Below are 22,311 nucleotides of genomic sequence, written 5' to 3' on the forward strand. Positions count from 1 at the left end.
ATACGAAGAAAGCATACACAATGCCACCTGTGGTGTCACGTCAGCAGAGGCTGGCACATCTGATGCGGAATGAATTTACTCTGGGTGTAGAACTGTATATGTATCTCAGAGCTAAGCGGCTGCGGCAAAAACAGAAGAGATGGTGGATTGTTCGTCCTTTGCAACAAGACGAACTTTGTCAAACGTTGTCCCAGTGTAACTTCATAGACGTGTCGTACAGATGTTTGTAGAGGCGCATCCTCTCGGTCACCGCGGTCTCTGCAGTGTTCATTTTTTCTTTTTCTTGGTCAGCTGTTTCCGGTTGAGCGCGCGCGAAGTCAGAAAAAAAGTTGTGTGACCGCCCTTGCGCCGCGCGAGGATTTTCTAGCTTGCGAAGTGGGGCGTGGCGGAATTTTGGGACACGTGACCGTTTGCGCCATTTGCGACCAGCTAGTATGAGCGAGGTTGCGCCGAGTATGAATCAGCCTTAATGGGTCAGTAACATTGTTGCGTTGATGCACGGGGGGTGTGTGTGCTGTTTTGACTAGCAACCCCTCACATTCATGCAGCAACTGCATAGCAACCCCAACGAAAAATCACTGGCGCCGCCGCTGATCAAGCCTCAAATATCACCTCAACGCTAAACATGTAGCAGCTAGCGTGGAAGCTAACGGGGGCCCAACGCAGCTTAACATTCAAGATTCTATATACTGTGTTTTCATGCATGCTACATTAAGATTTCAAATAGGGATATGTTCTGTGTTTGTTGAAATATTGTTGAAAATGTTAATTTTATAAAGGATAAAGTATATGCGATTAAAATGTGATTAATTTCGATTAATTAATTTCAAAGCCTGTAGTTAATGCGATTAAAAATTTTAATCGAGTCACAGCCCTAATTTTAACATTTCTGAAGCAATGTTTTTTACCCCAGGAAACACTGGATAGTTTTGTCCTGGTTGATGCCAAGATACTTGGTCGAGTTTTCTCCCAACTAAACCCAACAACTTGCCTTTTAGATCCCATTCCCAAATCGCTTTTAAAGACATTTTATGGTTTCTTTGAGTGTGAGCTTTTGAATATTGTAAATTGCTCTCTTCGGACGGGTGTTTTCCCTTCTGCCTGTAAAACTGCGGTGGTGAGGCACCTTCTGAAGAAGAGAAATTTAGATCACAAGATCCTTGATAACTACCGACCTATATCCAGCTTACCGTTTTTAAGTAAAATTATGTAAAAAGTTGTTTTTATCCAATTAAATGACTTTTTAAACAAACACGATACGGCGGCGGCACTGTAACACCATTCAAAGGATATCTGTTGGAACAGGGAAACACGAGTCAATGACCACAATAATATCACATATACATAAAGAGAGTAAAGTGAGGAAAGGTGTGACAGATGAGGCCCCCCAGCAGTCTAGGCCTATAGCAGCTTAACTATGGGATGTTTCAGGATTACCTGAGCCATCCCTATTCAAGGTAAACACAAGAAACTTGTGCTAACGAAAAAATAAATAAATAAATAAATAAATAAATAAATAAAGGACCAGACTCAGTGAGTAATTCCCTATACTCCCTATATAGATCTGCTCCTCACACCACAACAACCATCTTTTTACAGCCACAAGCTACCTCAGCCTCTCACCAACTGCATACCAGTCACAGCGGGGTGGGGATGCAAACCCTGGTTCGGGTAGGGGGAGAAATAAAAGAGGTAAGATAAGCGGGAATGGGATTCAAACCCTGGTTCGGGTAGGGGGTAATGAAAGTATAGAAGGTGCCAGAGGTGGAGGCAGGACAAGACACACTAGCAGATTCAGCAGACAAACTCACCTAAACAGTCCTATAATCACTAAAAATACCAGCAAAAACAAAGCCATACAACTCACTCTCACCAACTGCACACCAGTCACAGCGGGGTGGGGATGCAAACCCTGGTTCGGGTAGGGGGAGAAATAAAAGAGGTAAGATAGGCTGGAATGGGATTCAAACCCTGGTTCGGGTAGGGGGTAATGAAAGTATAGAGGGTGCCAGAGGTGGAGGCAGAACAAGACACACTAGCAGATTCAACAGACCTAACTATAAGCAATCAGGGCAAGACTGAAGTTTTAATCATTTTTCCTGAAGACAAGAGAGGGATAATTTTACCAAAACTACAAAACTTTAAATCTTCTCAACATGTGAAAAATCTGGGTGTTCTTTTTGACTCTGAGCTGGATTTTATCCCACATATTAGAAATGTAACAAAGACAGGATTTTATCATTTTAAAAATTTTGCCAGAGTCCGCCCATTTCTCTCTCTTGCCAGCACGGCGGTGCTGATACATGCTTTTATTTCTAGTAGAATAGATTATCGTAATGCCCTGCTCTCTGGTCTTCCCCAAAAAGTATTTCTTACCTACAATTACTACAGAATTCAGCTGCACGTGTGCTGACAAGGACCAGAGGGTGGGAACACGTTTTAAAGTTGCTGCATTGGCTCTTTGTGCATTTCAGGATTGATTTTAAGGTCCTTTTAGTTGTTTATAAATGTCTTAATGATCTTGGGCCTTCTTATTTATCTGATCTGATTTTTAAATTATGAGCCCTCGCGGACCCTGAGGTCCTCTGGTACCGGCCTTTTAGTTGTTCCTAAAGTTTGAACAAAAACTCATGAGACGTCGTTCCACTATTATGGACCTCATCTGTGGAACAGCCTGCCAGAGAACCTCAGACTGTTGATGTTTTTAAAAAGAAGCTCAAGACCTACCTTTTTAGTTTAGCTTACAGCTGAATTTTATTTCATTTATTTATTTATTTAGTTTGTTTTGGTTTAGTTTACTTTTATTAATTTATCTTTTAATTATTTTATTATATACTTATTATATACTTATTTATCCAGTGCTTTTCCTCATGGGATCTTCCACACCGCGGACTATGCCTACTCGATCTGTGGGGTCATTGCTGTGGGGATCACCCTGGTTCCGGGTGGCCTGGGGATCCTGCACTGCAGCCCTGGCTGTGGTGTGGATGCCGGCCTGCCCTGATCTTGGCGGTTGCCCATAGTGACGGCCTCTGTGGTCATTGGTGGGCTGGCCCCCGGTGTGGACAGATCCCCAAGATATTGTTTCCTTACTTCAGCATCAAGCCAGATGTTGATGTTTATTGTTGTTGATATCGATGTTGCTCATGTTGAGGGGGGGTGGTATGTGTGCAGTGTGGTTGTCGATGTGATGTTGTGTGTGAGTTTATGCATGAATTGATTTCATTATTGATTTTATTATGTAAAGCACTTTGTGCTGCTTTTTTGTATGAAAAGTGCTATAGATAAAATTTGATTTGATTTGATAATTTCAAGTGTATACATATTCCATAAAGGTTCTGTCAAAGGATTTTTTTTCTCCAAGGCATCCACTTCAGTTGGACATGATACGATAGTTACTAATTACTAGGTCCAGTCACTTTCTCTATATAACAGTCTCAAGAGAAATGATACACATTGATGTCATGACCTGGCTCAAAAGCCAAGATAAAATCAGGGACAATGGTGAGAGTTTGATAATAATTAATTTAAACAAAGGACGATAACCTAATACAAAACTAATGAAATAAGCCTTGAGATGTGACAGTCGGTATAATCAGGTATGTGGGTATTCGTGTGTGGATGAGTGAACAATATAGTGATGCATATGTTGTTTGGCATGAAACAAACCCGGACGTGTGGGAGACCAATCAGGAATCAGCCAGAAGCGGTCAAAGAAAAAAAATCAAAAGTCAAAAAAGAAGAAATGTCTTCTAATCACCCCCAATAACACTCAAGGATTTCAAACCTTGAATTTCCAAGCATTTCAGTGCGTGCCCTTTAAAAGCTTAAGCGACTGCTGAGATGGAAAAGGTGAACAAGAGACAGGCACACACTTCTTATGTCAAGGATATGACATGGAGGAAACAGATGCACCATGTTGTCAGCCCTCTTCATGTAATTGGTAACTAAGCAGCAGGACTCCAGGAACAGACATCACCAAATTAATCTCTGGTTCAGACACTGCAACAGTTTAAAAAGGTTGTGATCCTTGAATATAATTGCAGGGATACTATCCACAATATAAACATCAAAATGTTCCGCAATCAGAGCCAAAGCTTCTTTTTCAATAATTAAAAAGTTGGACTGACATGGGTTCAACTTTTTCGAGAAAAAGCTACCAGGCTTTTCTTTTCCAATGTTGTCATCCTGAAAAAGGACTCCTCTGCACCCATGTTCTGGAATCTGCATGAAGTTTTCAGCGGCTGGTCCAAACTTGGTGCAACCAGAACAGGTGCTGCACACAGGAGTTTTCATTCAATGTTCAAAAGAACATTTTTGGGCCAAACAAACTTCTGCTTGTTTCCCGGCAGGTCACTGAGAGGTTCTGCCACAGTAGCTAAAGTCCTGCAAAAACTCCAATAGTAATCAATGAGGCAGACAAAGTGCAAAATTCTAAGATCTTTTTGTTGGTCAGAATTGGATATATGCACCGCCTGGACTATTGCACTGGCCTTGTCGAACTACTCAGCTGGTCAACAGGTCACGATTGCTCTGGCAAATGTACATTTTGCGAGATTGGCGGTGAGCCCTGCCTCCGCCAAACAAGTGAACTGTTGCAGATTCTGTCTAAATGAGTTTCCCAAATGTTAGAATACACAACCACATCATCCAAATAAACCATGCCCTTCTTATCACCAATAACTCTGTTCATGAGGCGCTGTGTTACTGTAATGTGAATACAAACTTTTTGGTATAACTATTTCACAAGCACATTGGAATAGAGAAATTTGCTATTAACCCTTTGAAAGGTTCATGACAAACTTTGTAGAACTTACTTGACTGATAAAACTAAAAAAAAAAAACTCATAAAATCCTGCAAATAAAAACATCTCCCTACTCCCCTCAGTACTTAAGTGATAGACATGACTTTCACCTGAAATTGACCTATATGTAAATGTGTTATTGCCTTCTAATAGAGAGTGCTTTTATTAAGTGCAACAGTTTTTGTTCTTTACATCAAAGAAATGCACAAAACCTACTGTAGCATATAGAATCTGTTTCCATTTTATTACCACACTGGGACACATAGAAAGTTGAAATATTGAGACATGTTATAAAAGGCTTTTGGTTACATAAGAGAGCGAGCAGCCAGCTCCATATCGGCGGGACAGGCAGGGTGAGAAACACTGACATGTCAGAGGTGGTTTAGGTTCACCACCCGCTCAAGAGTTTTTCCCACAGCAAGAACCCACTACTCCTCCTCCCCTCTGGTCCTAAGGGATCCTTGGTACGCTGTGAGCCTTCAGCTTCAAGGGGTTGGTAATGGCGAATAAGCACACACGTCAACCCTAACTCTGGACGCACATGGGTCTGCGCAGGCCCCCCCCCCCCTGTTGCACTGTGTTTACATTTCTGGAATGTGGTTGTGTGAAAGCTGCAGATGAAGGAGAACGGACCATGAGAGGGGAACAGCTGTGTGTCTGTGTTTGCTTTTGCTCATGTGTTATAAGACTGATGAGTAGAAGTACTCAACAATGATATTAATACAACTTTATTTCGCTCTCAGTGTGGTTGTGTTGTGATTATGCTTTATTGGTTGTCGACTCAATTCCTTTGTAAGATTGTTAATTTAATTTCTCTGAATATCGATCATTACATGTTATTTCTTGCCATATCATTATCGCAAATATGTGCTTTTCACATGAAAAAATGCAAGATGAACTGGTGGTATTTTCAATCTCTGCTTTTAACACTTTAGACATAATTAAAGAGACTAATTGTTGCAGTTTTGAAAGCGAAAGGTTTCCCAATTCTGCTTGATATCATATTTAAATTGGCCAAAAGCAATCTTAACTTCAATCTTAATTTTCATTTGGTGGTGCAGCAACAAACTTTGATCACTGCAGTGGTTTTCAGAAGTGCTCTTGAACGAATATACGTGCAGTTTATTTGTACAGTAATGTCTGACGGTTAGAGGTCATGGTAATTCAGTATTGTTTGTTGTACTCTTCCCTGACATGTGTGATATTTCTGTGGATTATATGAATTTATATTTATATCTTTGTACGATATATGATAGATGCATCAGTTTGATGTTAAATGTTGCTTTCTGAAAAGACTTTGCATTTATGCCTTTATTGGATATTTACAGTCAGTGAAGAGTGGAGAAAGACACCAGATGTGGTGAAATAGAGCTGAAGAATATAATAAGGTTCGCCCTTCTTAAAGGCAATTTCACCCTTAGGCTATTGAACCACCTTAACTATCTTTTAAATGAATAAATTTAACTATGTAAAGATGATTGCTTTCTGCTTTTATTAACATTTGGCATTTGACATTGTAAATATGGTGAAACGTCAGCACTTTTAAACACAAATCTTGTAGAAAAGCAGCACAAGTGGAGGAAGATTGCCTTTTTAGGCAACCACCCCTCAGGTAGCCCATTTAAGGCTCTTGTTTCGCAGCTGTGCTTTTCATTTGAATGTAAACAAACGCAAACTCTGTAGGAGTTACTGATGGAATGAGGGGTGCGAGGATTGAACTGATTTCGTTTCTTGTGCGAACAAACAGCTGTTGCTTTTTCTTGCAGTTTAGAGTTGGTGTGTCATTCTGGCGTTTGGTAAGCCATTCATTGTCCAAATTACTGGAGCATACAACCTTGCAGTTTGTGCTTCTTCCCACCAGAAGGCACTGTTGAACATGACAGCTGGAAAATGGCCATTATCCTGTCTGCAAGTCCTTCTACCCACAACAGATCATTTGTGAAACTTAATAAAGAGCCTAATTACGTTTTCCTCTTTAAACTTAGATTAAAGGAATATGCCCATGTTAACATCTTGTACTCCTCAAAGATCTGCAAAAGTAGTTTAAGTCTATCTTACTAGAAAACAAAACGGCTTAAGATTTGTGTGCCTTTAGGGTGTGTTTTCATTCCCTGAAAATTAGGCCTCTTATGGTAATTTAGAGTAACATGGACTGTGATCATGCATTCAACTTTTCATCTTACCAGTAAGGATTGTTGTATTGTTCTTATTGAAGTGAAATAAGAGTTTCTTCATTATCCCAGGCTAGCAGCAGCTTAGTTGAGGCACAAGCATATTTAAGGCAGCTGAGCTCTACGCAGGCAATTGTCCAACATGCAGTACACACATCCGACTAGCATAGCTAAGCTACAGCCAGTGCAGATGGTGTGTGCTTCTCAAAGCTTCCAATGACAGCAAGTGTCCGAAAAAATGGCAAAGGCCTTCAAGAGGAAGAGGGGAGGAAGGGGTTAGGATGAGGTCCATATATACAGTGTGTGTGTGTGTTTGTGTATAGAATAGAACAGAATAGAATAGGTCATTGTCACAGTTGCAATGAAATTAAAAGTAGTCTCCAGTCAGTGCATCATTCATTGTGTCTGCATAAAAATATAAAATATAGAAATATAAAAACAGTATGAACATACATCTACAGACATGCATACTTTCTGTCACATTCAGATTCCATATCACACATTTTTTTTTTTTTTGCAGCATTGAGTGTGGTTATTGCAGTTGAATAAAAGTTGTGTTTGAGTCTATTTGTCCTTGTGTTGATTGATCTTTACCGTCTGCCTGAAGGCAACAGTTCAAACAGAGAGTGACCAGGATGGTGGGTGTCCTTTATAATGTTCCGGACTTTTTTGAGACATTTATATTTATATATGTACATATACTAGTAACATTAAAACCAAAAAGGTGAACATTCTTCTTCAGTTTGTGAGGTTATCATTGCTCAGCTCACCAACTAAGTGTAAACACTGAGTCACCTCAACAGTCACAGCTCCACACTGTCTTTTAGTCTCTTCCTCCTTGTCTCACACCCACACCCAGAGTGGTAATTTTAACCACTCTTCTGTCCACACTGAGCTAGCTGGGCTGGGCCTAATGGGCTGTGTCTCAAGCTTTAAAGATGCACAGCTGTATATTTAGCTCTGGGTCATTTCCCCAAGAGGCTCTAGCTTGCTGGCTACGTTTATCCCCACCACTCAAAAGAGGAAACTCCCTGCTTGCTAGCTACCTCTGCTTTCCTTGAAGGAGTGGGCTATAATTTGGTTGATTTGTCAAAGGAGCCACTGTGCTCATGTGAAAGTAGGCACATGGCACAGTGGTGGTGGGAATATAAAGAGCTGTGGGGTGAGAGTTTCACTCTTGATGTTCTGTTCTCGCAGGAGACGTGCATGTGTCTGCATCACTGGTCTGTCATCCTCCTTCTGCTTTTGCGTGAAAAATAAACATAAGTAACAAATCTAACAGTTCCTAAACTCAGGCCAACAGCAGCTAATTACAGCTTTTCTGTGAAGCAGTGTTCCATTGTATTCTTCTAGTGATGTGCATCCTGAGATAGCATTCAAGGGAAATTTTAGTTATTTTTGCTACTTTGACTGCAGTTCCTGTTGGCTGTGATTACGCTTTGTGCTACTTGAAGTGGAAACACTGGTGCTATTGCTTAAAAAGAGGTCAGAAACATGAGTGATCACGTGGGTTTTCAACAAATATAGTCAAAAGTTTTATGGCTGCCAGTAAAGCTTTTCATTGTAAGTATACCAGCCAGAGCAATGTGACTTGCAGGTCAAGTGAATAACATTTATTATCTCATTACAGTGGCATTTGGCTTTGGCAGTATATTAGGCAGCAGGTAAACATTCTATCTTTGAAGCTGACGTGTTTGAAGCAGAATGATGTGTGTATGTCTTTGTGCAATTTTGAATAGAAACAAATTGTGATGACAAAGATGGCCGGGTTATCTCAACCGATGCCGCTCAGGTAGTTCACATAGGAGTGCCAATACTGGCCTGTGTTCACCGCCTGAACGCATCTACAATGGACCTTTAAAGGGATAGTTCGCTTTTTTTGACATGAAGCTGTATGACATCCCATACTAGCAATATTATTTATGAACATTTTCTTACCCCCTGCTGCGTACTGTGAGCCGTGTTCCAGCCTCGTTTTGGCGTTGACAAAGATTGTCCGGTTAGTTGGCTGGGGTTTTAAAAATAAAGCTTTCTCAAAACAATATGCGTTCAAAAGAGTAATACATTTGCATCACAAAATTGTTGTGCAGGAAAAAGTCAGACCTCACAATCGCTCGACGCTATTTTCTCTCCCTTGTATCACTCCGTGATTGCCACCTGCCGATAGCCGTGCCTTTTATGGTGTTTACTGCTCGGAAGCAGGGGGCTGCTCGGTCTGCACTTCGGTCTGCACGGTCTACACAGCCCGTAGTGATACGAAGGTAGAAAGAAAATAGCGCCAAGCGATTGTCAGGTCTGACTTTTTCCTGCACAACGATTTTGTGATGCAAATGTATTACTCTTTTGAACGCATATTGTTTTGAGAAGCAAAACGCTTTATTTTTGTGGCCCAAGCCAACTAGCCGGAGTACCTTTGTCAACACCAAAACGAGGCCGGAACTCGGCTCACAGGACGCAGCGGGAGGTAAGAAAATATTCATAAATAATATTGCTAGTATGGGATGTCATACAGCTTCATGTCAAAAGAGGTGAACTATCCCTTTAACCATTAAAACTGGATAACAGAGCAATGGCCTGCCTGACGCATCACATCTTGATTTACATAATGCGATAGACTATGTCCATGCGTTTCCTTGGCATCCTTCTTGTGGATGGGAAGAATCATAAACATTGTTGCTTGCCAAGTGCATCCCATTATGGAAACTATATTTCCTGGTGATATGTGTCTGTTTCAGCAGGATGATGTACCCTGTCGCACTGCAAAAATGGTTCAAGAATGGTTTGAGGAATTCAAAAACAAGTTTAGTTTGGTGATTTGGTCATAAATTCTCAAGATTTCAGTCCAATCAAACATCTGTGGGATGTGCTGGACAAACCAGCCTGATCCATGAAAGACCCACAAATATTTAAACACTTACTTTGATTTTACAGCGCGTTTCTTTCTGGTCTTAATGATTTAATGTCTCCCTCCTCTAAAAAAAAAAAGTTTTTGTTGGCATATCCACAATGTGGTTAGACATATCATGAGCATAAGCAGTCATCAATGCAGCTGCTGAGGATTTTTGCTTTTGATCTGCAGAGCACCGTCCTGACCGTCTTGCTGGGCGGGGAAACTCATAAAATGAGACTCTTGGAAGCTGTTGGAGTGTTTTGCGCTTGTGGTGAAGATTTATTCACCTTTTTATTACTGTGATTGCATGAAAATCAGAAATAGGTTCAGTTTACTTGGAGACATTGCAGTTTCCCATCAAAATACCAGAGAAGACATGTGTCAGGATGGACATCAGCAAAGCAAATTTGACCAAAAACAGTTTTTTTTTTTTCCAAAATTAACTACTGTAAATATGAAGATTGACTACGCTTTTTTCTACTGTGTTATTTCTCTGTCCCGTTCTTCTTATCAATGTCTTTGTACTCACTATATCTCCTAGATAAATGGTTGGAACCCTGTCCGTCCCTGACTGCCTGTACTCACTGACTGTGTTGATGTAAAACTAATTTGATAAGTTGAGTCTTGAAGCTTGCTCGACCTCAGAGCAGCAAATGCAAACAAAAGCTCAGCAGTTACTTTGTTCAACATTATTTAAACTGATAAAGATTATGCAAAAATGTTATTTATGTAAGTAATCATGAATAAATATATGATCAACCACGCACGGTGTGTTGAGCAGAAAACAGTTACAAGTAGAAAATTTGATCAGTCAGAGCTGACAGAATGCTGCCGTTGAAAATAATCTTTATCAATAGTATAGATCAACAAGCCTACAAGATACATTCACTCTGAGAAACAGGAAACACTGAACTTGTTTTTCTCCATAGCAGAAAAAAACGTGTTTGTCTGTTACTGTGACTACTACTCCTTTGCTACAACATCGGGATATCAACAGCCTATATTTAGCTTCTCACATGAGAACAATTCCAACATGATGCTCAGCTGACTTGGTTGAACAGGATGGCATGGCTCTAAGCTCTGGGGGTGCCAGAGAGCCAACAAACCTGACTATCCACAAAGGAAGATGGTTTTTGAATTGATATAGTTATTGTTGGAGAAAATAAGCACATATTTTACTTTTGTAAAACAGTTTATATTGATTGTATTTGTAGAGTTTGTGTTTTCAGCAGCGCTCTTGGTCTCAGATCTGTGACTTTCTTTCTTTTTTGCTTTTGTATCTGTGGTAATTACCTGTGATTATGATTATGATTTGAAAGTCGGTTGCAGACCGCTCTGTGGTCATGTGGCAGATTTTTCTGTTGGTCCACAGTTACAGTATTTCATCTATCATGCAGTGGGGGGATACTGAGATGCTCACTTGTTGAGAAGAATTAGTATCTCAGGGACCAGGCTCCATGATGTTGGACAAAATTACAAATGTGATTGTCTATCGAACAGTTCATATTAGTTTCTCATAGGATTATAGTGTGCTTTGCTGTTTCACATGGTCTCATAATTCTATTGTTAAGAGGTGCTAAAACCTGAAATATTAATCTACATGTCATAATGTGATTTTAAGTAAATCGGTTTAATCTCTTACTTGCGCTTTGGTCTTCATAAAAAGAGGAAACCGAAAGACCAAAGCCAAGCATGTGATTATCATATCAAAAGTTCAATAAAAAAAAATTGAATAAATTTCCATTGACTTTGTCCTCTCTCAGGACTAAACCCACACATTTTGAAACTTCTATTTGAGCAACAATTTGGCGCTGTGACTACATCATAGATTTATTAGCTTTGTCCAATTTGTCCAGTAGGGTTGTGACACTGTATGGCTTCACACGGAGGAACATCGCATTCTGGAGACATCACCTGTTGACCATAGGGCATTGACCATCCACATTCACACTCAGTGTGAGTGTGAGTGCTTGCTTGTAGTTTGTTTATGTGGTATAGAGTTCATTGTGACTCCCTTTGACTGTAATCCAGTTTTGGTTATCAGATTTCCTCAGCTGACTGCTGAGACACCAAAAACATAGTAAACAGCTTGTGCCACCATTTTCTATTTGAACACGGCACTCTTCCTGACCTATGAACTGTGAATTTTACTTTCATCGCGATGCTCTTTGATTTTAGAAAATTTGGTAATTGAAGTATTTTAAATGTACGGTTCAGAAATGTAAAGCAAAACTGGTTTTGCATTGTCCCAAAGGGCTGCTTATATATGAAAAAACAAACAAACAAACAAGAAAACTGATAATGGCAGTAATTATGTCATATTGTAGTTTTCCTTGAAAAACCCTGCTTTGAAGAGGGGTAAGAGTCATTGCAAAGATTTTTTCTTTTTGACCTTCATATCTTCCCAGGCTCTCACGGCTCTCTGTATATGTTGTAAGCCTCAGTGACAACACATGCATGGACACACAGCCGGCCATCTGGCTGCAATTGTGCAAAGCGGAAACACACGTTGTAATGTCTCATTGTGAGAACTGGTTGTGTTTTGGTGTGTTTTTCTGGGTTTACACACAATAGACTCTATTTGTGTGAACATGCCTGCGGCCGCAAACTTTGGCCCTGGAGCAAATCCACAGTCTGTATTTAGAGCCTCAAACACCAGTTTGCTGTTTCCTCATTCCTAGATGCAACTTTGGATGGATGGCAGGTAGTTTTTTTTTTCTCCTTCAGTCCTGCAGCTTTGTCAGTGGTGAAGCTCAGTTGGAGTAGACTTTGGATAGTTGTGAGATCTCTTGCACTCTCCCTGGTTGGTGGTTGAATCTGGGCGTTTGGAGTCTCTGTTCTGAGGCCTGTACAGACAAACTATAATTTACCCTTTGCCTTTACCGTTTATACTCCAGTGAAGCTTACAGAAGCAGACAGGGGTGTTGTAGAGCAGGTCTCTGTGTGGGACTCACTACCAAGCTTGACTCTGCTATTAGGCAGTGCTCTCTAAATCTTTTTATATTTCAACATTGTAACTTATGGCCATTCTGTTGTTCGGCTGTTTAAAGGATTAGGTTGTAATAGTTGGGGTCACAGAATCACTACTGCAAGTGCCCACTGTTAGGGGTATGTCATCTGAGATGATGTCATCATGAATTGTTCATAATATCAACTTACAAGTGGACAAAAAGCTAAACTTAACCCAGAGAGTGAAATGCACACATACAGTGCACAGTGAAAATGAGTACACCCCTGTTGAAAAGTAACATTTTGAACAATATTTTAATACACACACAAGTTATTCCCAAAACGTGCATAGAGTAAGTTTAATACAACATCTGTTCAGCTTACAACAGAAAAGAAAGGTCAATAATATAACTTAAATGACATATTTGTCCATTTTTGTGAAATTATGCTGGTGCAAAAGTGAGTACACCCCTATGTTAAACTCCCTGAGAATGGGCCGTGTTGGCCCGAAATGTCATGAAATGAAAAGGCATTAAAAGGGAGGTCATCGTTGTGCGTTTCATCCTTGCCTTACATTGAAATTTTACATTTTGAGTCTGCACCAGGCTAAAAGAGACGTGTGTGAGATTTGACTGAAATCCTATGGAGAGTATCACGATCTGCTTCAGTAGTCACAGTACATGTTGACAAGCATGTTTCTTTTGGTGAAATTCAGCTTCCTACTGTTGATGGCATCCATACAGCCCCAAACCATGTCACTCCCACTACTATGCTTGACTTTAAGCATGGGGCACTTTTCTTTGTACAAATCACTTTTTACCACCACACATGCTTGACACCATCGAAAGCAAATTTGTTTATCATTGTCTCATCAGAGACAAACAAACTAAGGATATGGATTGCTGGAACCATGTCCTGTGATCTGATGACACCAAGATGAACAAATTTGCTTTCGATGGTGTCAAGCCTGTGTGGTGGTAAAAAGTGATTTGTACAAAGAAAAGTGCCCCATGCTTAAAGTCAAGCATAGTAGTGGGAGTGACATGGTTTGGGGCTGTATGGATGCCATCAACAGTAGGAAGCTGAATTTCACCAAAAGAAACATGCTTGTCAACATGTACTGTGACTACTGAAGCAGATCGTGATACTCTCCATAGGATTTCAGTCAAATCTCACACACGTCTCTTTTAGCCTGGTGCAGACTCAAAATGTAAAATTTCAATGTAAGGCAAGGATGAAACGCACAACGATGACCTCCCTTTTAATGCCTTTTCATTTCATGACATTTCGGGCCAACACGGCCCATTCTCAGGGAGTTTAACATAGGGGTGTACTCACTTTTGCACCAGCATCATTTCACAAAAATGGACAAATATGTCATTTAAGTTATATTATTGACCTTTCTTTTCTGTTGTAAGCTGAACAGATGTTGTATTAAACTTACTCTATGCACGTTTTGGGAATAACTTGTGTGTGTATTAAAATATTGTTCAAAATGTTACTTTTCAACAGGGGTGTACTCATTTTCACTGTGCACTGTATGTACTGGAATGTATGGGTGTACTTCAGCTTTCCAAAATATCAACTGACACTTGGGTCTTGTTATATTTCTGAATTTAATATAAATGACTCTGATAAGATCCAAATTAATTACACCACTTTCAAACAGCTTTCCATGATTTCGAATAAGATATATTTGATAAAAAATTAAGACCTTTTACTGTGTTACTCAGAGGGACAGAGGGGTTAAGCATAAGAAGGAGAATGACCCCAAAATCCATCTGTGTGCAAGCCATGGGTAGCCAGTGGAGTTCCATGAGTAGTAGAGTGACATGTTCCCTTTTTGGGTTATTGAACTCCAGATGCGTTGCGTTATTCTGAACAATGTGATGGGGTTTCACTGTTGTTTCGCAGAGAAACCTTCTAGGAGAACATTGCAGTAGTTGGAGCATATGCCAGGAGTTCGGTGACTATGTCAGACATAGCCTCACGTTTTATTTGTTGTGAAAATAAAAAGAGTGGTAAGACCGAAAGACAGATGATCATAAAAATATAACTGGTCATCAGTTTATTCTCTTGTTTGAGCTCAGTTCCCAGAGCACATTTTGGCCGATGCCAAGGTTATTTCACAAGATATTTTACATCTCTGCACCATGAAGATCAACAGAAACTCATATTGTCTTGTGATAATCACTAAATGTTAAAGTCACTGACTCTCTGCTTGGTCTGTTAGAAAGGATGGATCGATGAAAGCATCACAAGTCTTTTGCTTTCATCTATGCCTATAACAGTATAGATATTAATCCCTTTATGTTTCAAATGATAGATAAAATCTGCATTCAATGTCAGACAAGTCTTTACAAACTTAAAGCTTGCTCTCATAATCTTTTCCTCTGCTGCCTATAATAAAAGTTTTCTTTACATTCATCTCTTCGTTCTACAACCCAAACTGCTTGTCCATCTGTCCGTCTTTTTCCCCCGTTATTTTCTCCTTGACCTACCCTGAATATCCACCTGCCCCCTTGTTGTTCATTACCTTCCTTTTGTCTCTTCTACTTTCTTTATATCCCACCACATTCCCATCTGTGCCTGACTTGCACTCTGTCCATAGCTGTTTATGGCAGTGAAAAAAGAGAGGCCCATGGACAATGCTCTTGTCTTAGTTAATGGAAGCAGACCTGTCACTTTCAATAAATATTTGCACTGAGCGGTTATAGATGGTGGAGTCCTTGTTAACTCTGAGCCACATTAGGACAAAGAATGGCATTGAGAGTGGCTTTAACAAGACCTGGGATAGGATGATATGACACGATATAACATAATGAAATATGGTGGGGAGTTTTTTGAGAAATTATATGCATTGACAGGTACTGATGACTGATGTCCATCTTTGTTGTTTCTCAACAGGCACCGAGCACTGACCTGCCTCTCAAACATGTAGACACCATGGTAAGTTTAAACTGCCTTAATCATTTACTTTACACACTGTTTTTTCTAAAGTAATTTGCTTAGATTACCGCTGTTAAGGAGCCTGTGACTGTTTCTGTGACACTGGCTGACAGATGAGATGTGTTCGAGGTTAGAAAGTTAGTACAACCTTTAGGAGACCTTTAGGAAAGGAATATCGTCCCATTCTTGTCTGATATAGGATTCTAGGTGCTCAGTAGTTCTTGGTCTTCTTTTTTGTGTTTTGCATTCCATGATGCACAAAATGTTTTGGTGAAAGGTCAGGACTGCAGGCAGGCCAGTCCAGCACCTGAACTCTTCTACTGCCAAGTTATGCAGTTGTAGTAGATCCTTACCTGAAAAAGAGGACATCTGGATGGGAGCTCTAAATACTGCATGTATTTTTCAACATTTTCAAGTTGCCAGTTCCATAGACACTAAAGCCTCGTTTCCACTATAGTCCGGTACGGGTCGATTCAGAACAGTACGGTACGGGTCGGGTCGGGTTGCTTTGGGGTCAGCTTGCGTTCCCACTGTACAAAGGGGACCCTCAGGGGTGGGCGGAGTGCATGCCAAAGCGTAAATAGCAGATAACAGCAAATAACATCCATAATTTCGAACCACCTCCAAGCTTCTTCAGCTTAATGCGACACTGGCTCGCGGTCCGGTTGAAACCACTCTCTGCCATTTTTGCGACAGTCAGCTGGAAAACTTTTTCGTTACGCACAGCACCATCGAGCTCCCGCTGCACAGCCTCCTCACCAAGAACGGAGAGCAGAGCCTGGAACCGGTCCTGTGTGCTCGGTACCCAAAGCAGAAGGGTTACAAAAATGGTAACGGGTTCCATGGGACCGGTACGCTTTCGTTGTAATGGAAACACTGAAATAAGCGAACCATTCTGAACCGACCCGTACTGCATAGTGGAAACGAGGCTTAATGTACCCCCATACCGTCAGAGAGTACTGAGTACTGATAACAAGTCAGATGGTTCCTCTTCTCTTAAGACCAGACAACACAGTGTCTCTGATTTACTTTCAATTCTTCTGACCACAGAGCAGTTTTCCTATTTGCCTTAATCCATTTTAAGCTTTTTAACCTTCTTGATCATGCTGACATATAGTTTCTTCTGGAAATGATAGAGCCTTAACCTGCTTTTGTTTACGGAGTAGCCTGTGTTCACAGTGATTTCTGGAAGTGATTTCCATGACAGAATCATGTCTGTTTTTTTGCAGTGCCACCATAGGGCCTGCAGATCAGAAATCCAATACGGATTATTGGCGTGTCTCTTACACACAAAGATGTATCCAGATTCTCAGCATCTTTTGATGATATAATGTACTGCAGATTATTGAATATTCAAAGCCTATCTTTTGTTGTGAAACTCTTTCTGGAATTATTTCAAATTTAGTATTTTTTTGGCAGATTGCTTAATCTCTGCCATCTTTACTTTTGAGAAACTCTTCCTCTCCAGGGTACTTTTCTATACCTGATCATGTTACTGAACTGTTGCAGCAATACAATGACGACGTCTATGCCCGACACCGAAGCTTGTAGAGTGTTAATCCAACATGGCAGCGGACACAACGTTACCGTTCGATGCAGCCTTAGAAAGTGTTTTAAGTAGCTTAGAACGCAAGTTTACTTTTAAAAAAGAGCAACGCGTCTTCTTCTTCCTTGTCGAATTTCTGTCGCTCTACATAAGAACCAGACGCCATTTGATAGACATTCGTAGCGCCCAATAAACGGCTCTAGGCATTCGTAAACCATGCCTCAAATACAAAAAAATGCACACCTAGTTCCCAGACCACCATCTCATCGAGATGTGGACTCGTCAGCCAGACTAGAAGAGCATAGTAGTTATGGCAAGAGTGTGTGTGGTGAATGTGTCACTGGCCTGCATGCCCCAGCTTAACTTCTAACACACGCTCACATTTTGATGGAAGATGCAGTCAAATCTGCGTACAGCGTATATAATGTTGAACTAAAGGATAAGAGGTCTCTGCTGTGCCTTTGTAGCTGTTTTAAACCCTGTTGTGTCTCTTTCAGTCCTATTAGTTTCATCCCTGACTCCCCAAGTAGCTTTGGGTAATAACATATTTAAACTAATTCTGTCAAATCAAACTAAAACCTCAGAGTAATGACTCCCTGTGTGCAAGTTATGGTAACACACACAGAAACTGGGTTGTGCGTGTTTGCTTTGGCCTCTCTGGGCACTGTTTGTCTGTGACAACTTCCTGTGAGTTGATTTTGTCTGAGAAAGGAAGGATCAAGTAACCAATTTAGAGTTACTAGCCAAAGCCAAGTGCCCACTTTCCCCACAAGAACCAAAAATACACCAGTATGTCTTTTTGTGTGTGTGTGTGTGTGTGTGTGTGTGTGTGTGGCTGCTTTTATTGGCATTTTCTGTGTAATCCCTCAGTTTTCTTCCAGTACAGTTTCTTACGCTGGGTTGTTATCATTTGTACCCTCACAACAGACCAGAGCCTAAAACGCAGCCTCACTGTGATTGTATGATTTAACCAGCACTTTAGGATCACATGTCTGTACTGTTTGCATTAATCGGACTGTACATGCATTAGTGCGTGTGTGTAGGAGTGTGAATGCAGCTGCTGCCGTTCGGATGATGCGCATTTTCTTTGTGGTTCCACTGTGATGTCAGGCGGATGTTCGGCTGCGCCTCATCGCCTCAGAGCATCAAAAAGATTTGTCTTATGACTACATGAGCCTCTCTCACTTCACTGCTTCGGTCTGCTTCGGTCTGCTTCTGTTTTTTCTTTTTTTGTTGTGATGAGAAATGTAGCCCAGACCTAAATTTTAAGCTTCTTTCAGTTATAATAGAAAGTTTTGAAATTGAGAGGAAATCTTTCAAACACAACTGTCAACTGAGTGGTCAGATACACAGCAACATATGAGTGAAATGGCTCAAATCAGCTGATTTGTGTAAGAACGTTAATCAGCTCCCACATGTTTGTCTTAAGTGACGGAACGGGTTTGTGGTTGTTATTCAGATCCATACACAGATGACAAAAAGACATGGGGGGGGAGTTGTATATCGGGGGAGAGATAACATGATGTAGGCAGAGTGAGAGGGAGGGGGAGGGTGGCCAACACACAGGCAGAGAGGGAAAGAAGGCAAGGGAGGGAAGGGAGAACACAGGGTGGACAGAGGGACAAGAAGAGGAACGCAGTGGAGGAGCTTGGTCTGAACTGCAGCGGCCCTCTGCCCAAAATATAGCCCTGTTTTTTTTTTTTTTTCACTTCTTCTACTCCTCCGCTGTCAGAGTAAAGGGAGAGGTTTCACAGAGAAAACTTCACTGCCTCGTACAAAGCGGTGAGAGTCAGGAGGAGCTTTCCAGAGATGAACCGAGGAGGGTCTTTACGAAGGCGGCTCTCCTCTCTGAGGGGGGCTTGGCGATGGAGTACGGGCTACCTTTTCAGGAAGGTAGGATGCAGTGGGTGGCTGGATGGATAGATTTAATGAAATTCATCTCCTGTTGCTTCTCCTTTCCCTTCTGTGCCTTTGGCGCTGTTTTTTTTTCTTTTTTTTTTCTCTCCTGTGTAACATAAAAGTTTCTCTGGTCTTGCTCGCAGACTTTTACCAGCCCCCAATGTCTTTTGCCTTCCCTTCCTCCCTCCTTTGCTGCCTCGCTCTTTCTCAGATGGTTAATTTGTATGGCCTGCTTGTAAAGTCAACCTTCCCAGATGGTTTTCATCTTGAAACAGAGCCAACAGGACCCCCCACTCCAGGTCCCTCCTCCTTCTCCTTCTCCTCCTCCTCCTCCATCTACATGCTCCACCGTAATGCAGATTTGATGGATGTTTGTAATTGGGCTTTGCTGGAAAACCATTCCGAACACAAGGAATCTATGAATTGGTGCATCAAAAAAGAAATGACAGCTCCTCAGAACTTAATTGCTGCCTTTAATTAAGACTCCTTAGTCCGCATGCTGTGGCACCATGTTGGGAGGCGTACATTTACAGGTATTGCTCTTGCCACTCAAAACCAGCAGGATGTTTGGATCACCTCAGAGTGGTCATTTAGGACGAGTTTGTGCTTTTTTTGTCATTGGTGCACAAAAAAAAATCCCACAACGCCATTCAGCCCGGACTCATAACCCTCTTCATGTCTGTCTCTGAACCCTCTCTTTTGGGTCGTTTCTGGCTCATTCATCTCTGTCCTCCTCTGGCGACTTGCTGCACTTCATAGCCGCTCAAAACATGCTGAAACCATTAGGACAAAGTGCGGACAGAAAAGGGGGGATTTGTTTTGTGTCACCTCAGTGACACAGCAGCCTCATGTGAACACTGGAGTAAAGGATGAAGCCAAGAAAAAAAAAAGAGGAAAAAAATGGAGCGCGGAATGTCTCAGAATATAAATGTCTTGTTCTGGCAAGATGCTGCATCGCCCGGTATGTTTGTGTAAGTGGCCAATGCAAGTCTGTCCGAACATTTCCCCAGGAGTTTGCAAACTAAAACGGGATCTGTGAGATCTTGGAACATCTTAAGAATCCCTTAGAGATCTTCTGCAAACAATCATCAAGCTGAAAGAATGCTGTTTTTAATCTATTTACTCAAGTAAATAATAAATAATGAATAAAGCATTTTTCTATTCTATTCTAAGTACTGCAATTAACTAGAATTTTAAGGCACTTGTACTTCACTTAATAATTCCCATTTCAAGGGAAAATCTTTTACTATCTACTACATTATGTTTATTTTACATCTCGAGTCACTCGTTAATTATAAGATTCAGATCCCAAACGAGAAACACATTGGCAAAAATGAAACAAGCAGTTTCAAACCTTTTTATTATGACATGTCACAAAAGACTGTATAACTGAAGTCCACATTTAAAGCTGCAGTCTGCAACTCTTTTTCAAGCATAATGCCTGGAACTGTCCGGGGATTCTGAAATAGTACATTAAATACCCCAATACAAAAAAAAAAGAGTTCTCTAGGTCCCCTATATGTCCCGCTAGGTCCCTCCAAAGCCAGCAGGTTTGTTTACAAAATTGCAGACCGGACCGGTAAAAGGTAACCAATCAGGTTTACGAGCTGGGCTCTGCTGCCTGTCAATCACCGATTGTGCACGCGCGATACAAGGTAGGCTCGTCCCCACGCTTATTTATCTGGACTATTGAACTTCATTACGGGCTAGTCTACTTACTGTGTCTTCCATGATCGCAAATGACAGGTGAGTTGATGAATGAGCAGTCGTGTACGCGCATCTGGCGTGCACGTCTACGTGCACGAGTTCTCATGTGTTTTGAAGGGGCGGGACAGGAAGTTGAATAACTTTTTATTTTTCGGTTAAAAAATAAGCATTTCTTGCATTTTGCGACTACGGAGGTCACCGTTTTCAACTTCAAGCGTTCTGATAGATCATGTAAACTCTTAAAATGCCAAAAAGTAGGACTTTACATATGACAACAACAAATCTTGCAGACTGCAGCTTTAAGATGTCTGATTTGTTAACAGGTTTACCAAATTAGGAATTTTTCCTCTAAACTTATCACATGATTAATTTTAATTACAACAGCAACATCCTGCTTCCACACTGATTTTTCAGTATTGATAATCTGATGATGGGATATATAATATTGTATCAATCAGCTAATACATGTACTTTAACATTATAATTACATTTTTGTTAACTCCTGTGCACTTTAGTTGGAATTTTCCAGGAGAACTTCTGCTTGTAATGATGTATTTTTACATGACTGTATTGATAATTTTACTGAAGTAAAAAAATCTAATACTTTTAAGACTTTTGACAGGCATCAACCTTGACCATCTTCTTTCTTGTGGGTGGCTAGCTGAGCTAGTAGAGTCTTCCAAATGGAAGGTTGGCAGTTCAATCCACACTGCATCCACATGTCAAGTGTCCATGGGCAAGACACTGAACTTCATATTGCACCCAATATGTTTATTGGTGTGTGATTGTGGAGAAACGCACTGCATACTGTGTAATATATATGACAAGAACTTGTGCATGAGTGTACTATGTGTGAATGGGCAAAAGTGAAATGCATGTAAGACCACCTAGACAAGGCTAAAAAGGCGCTATATAACTGCAGATAATTTACCATCTTGTGACAGTAGATGACCACCCATTTCTGTTGTGGCCCGCAAGAAAGGTGGTAACATAAACGGGGGTTTGTCCAGGATCTCATCAGATTGTATGTGAGTTTTTCTGCAAGGCTGAGGAAAGATGATCACAAATGAGGTAAATGTCATAAATGGCTTTATCAATCTTTTAAATCTCCATGTATCGATTCACTGAGACCTTGGTCACTTCTCTGTAATCCCGTGGCGGCCGCTTCCAGCGGTGTTTCGGGCTCGCCGGGACCCAGTTTGGTGGCCTGCTCGGGAGGATCGGTGCCGTGATCTCTCGGCGGGACGCCGGCTGCAGGCGCTCCGCAGCTGGGCCGCGGCTCCGTTTCAGCTGCGGGGCGCCTGTGGTTGGTGTCCTGCCGAGAGATCGCGGCGCCGGTCCTCCCGAGCGGGTCGTCGTGCTGGGTCCTGGTGAGCCTGGGGTGCCGCTGGAGGC

General features: G+C 41.2%; 1 protein-coding gene across 8 annotated transcripts in view; it reads left to right on the forward strand.

The window, feature by feature from the left end:
• The window catches only part of tns1b (tensin 1b), a 238,290-nt gene that overhangs the window by 141,238 nt on the left and 74,741 nt on the right, over nt 1–22,311 (forward strand). For 7 of the 8 annotated variants that reach the window (XM_075479009.1, XM_075479008.1, XM_075479013.1 and 4 more), the window contains one exon: nt 15,723–15,764. In XM_075479009.1, coding sequence (XP_075335124.1) covers nt 15,723–15,764 — 42 coding nt within the window. Of the gene's footprint in view, nt 1–15,722; nt 15,765–19,041; nt 19,204–22,311 lie in introns of those variants that run through there. The other variant, XM_075479016.1, reaches the window with a different exon arrangement.

Source organism: Odontesthes bonariensis, chromosome 12 (assembly GCF_027942865.1).
Source record: "Odontesthes bonariensis isolate fOdoBon6 chromosome 12, fOdoBon6.hap1, whole genome shotgun sequence".
NCBI classification, from domain to species: domain Eukaryota; kingdom Metazoa; phylum Chordata; class Actinopteri; order Atheriniformes; family Atherinopsidae; genus Odontesthes; species Odontesthes bonariensis.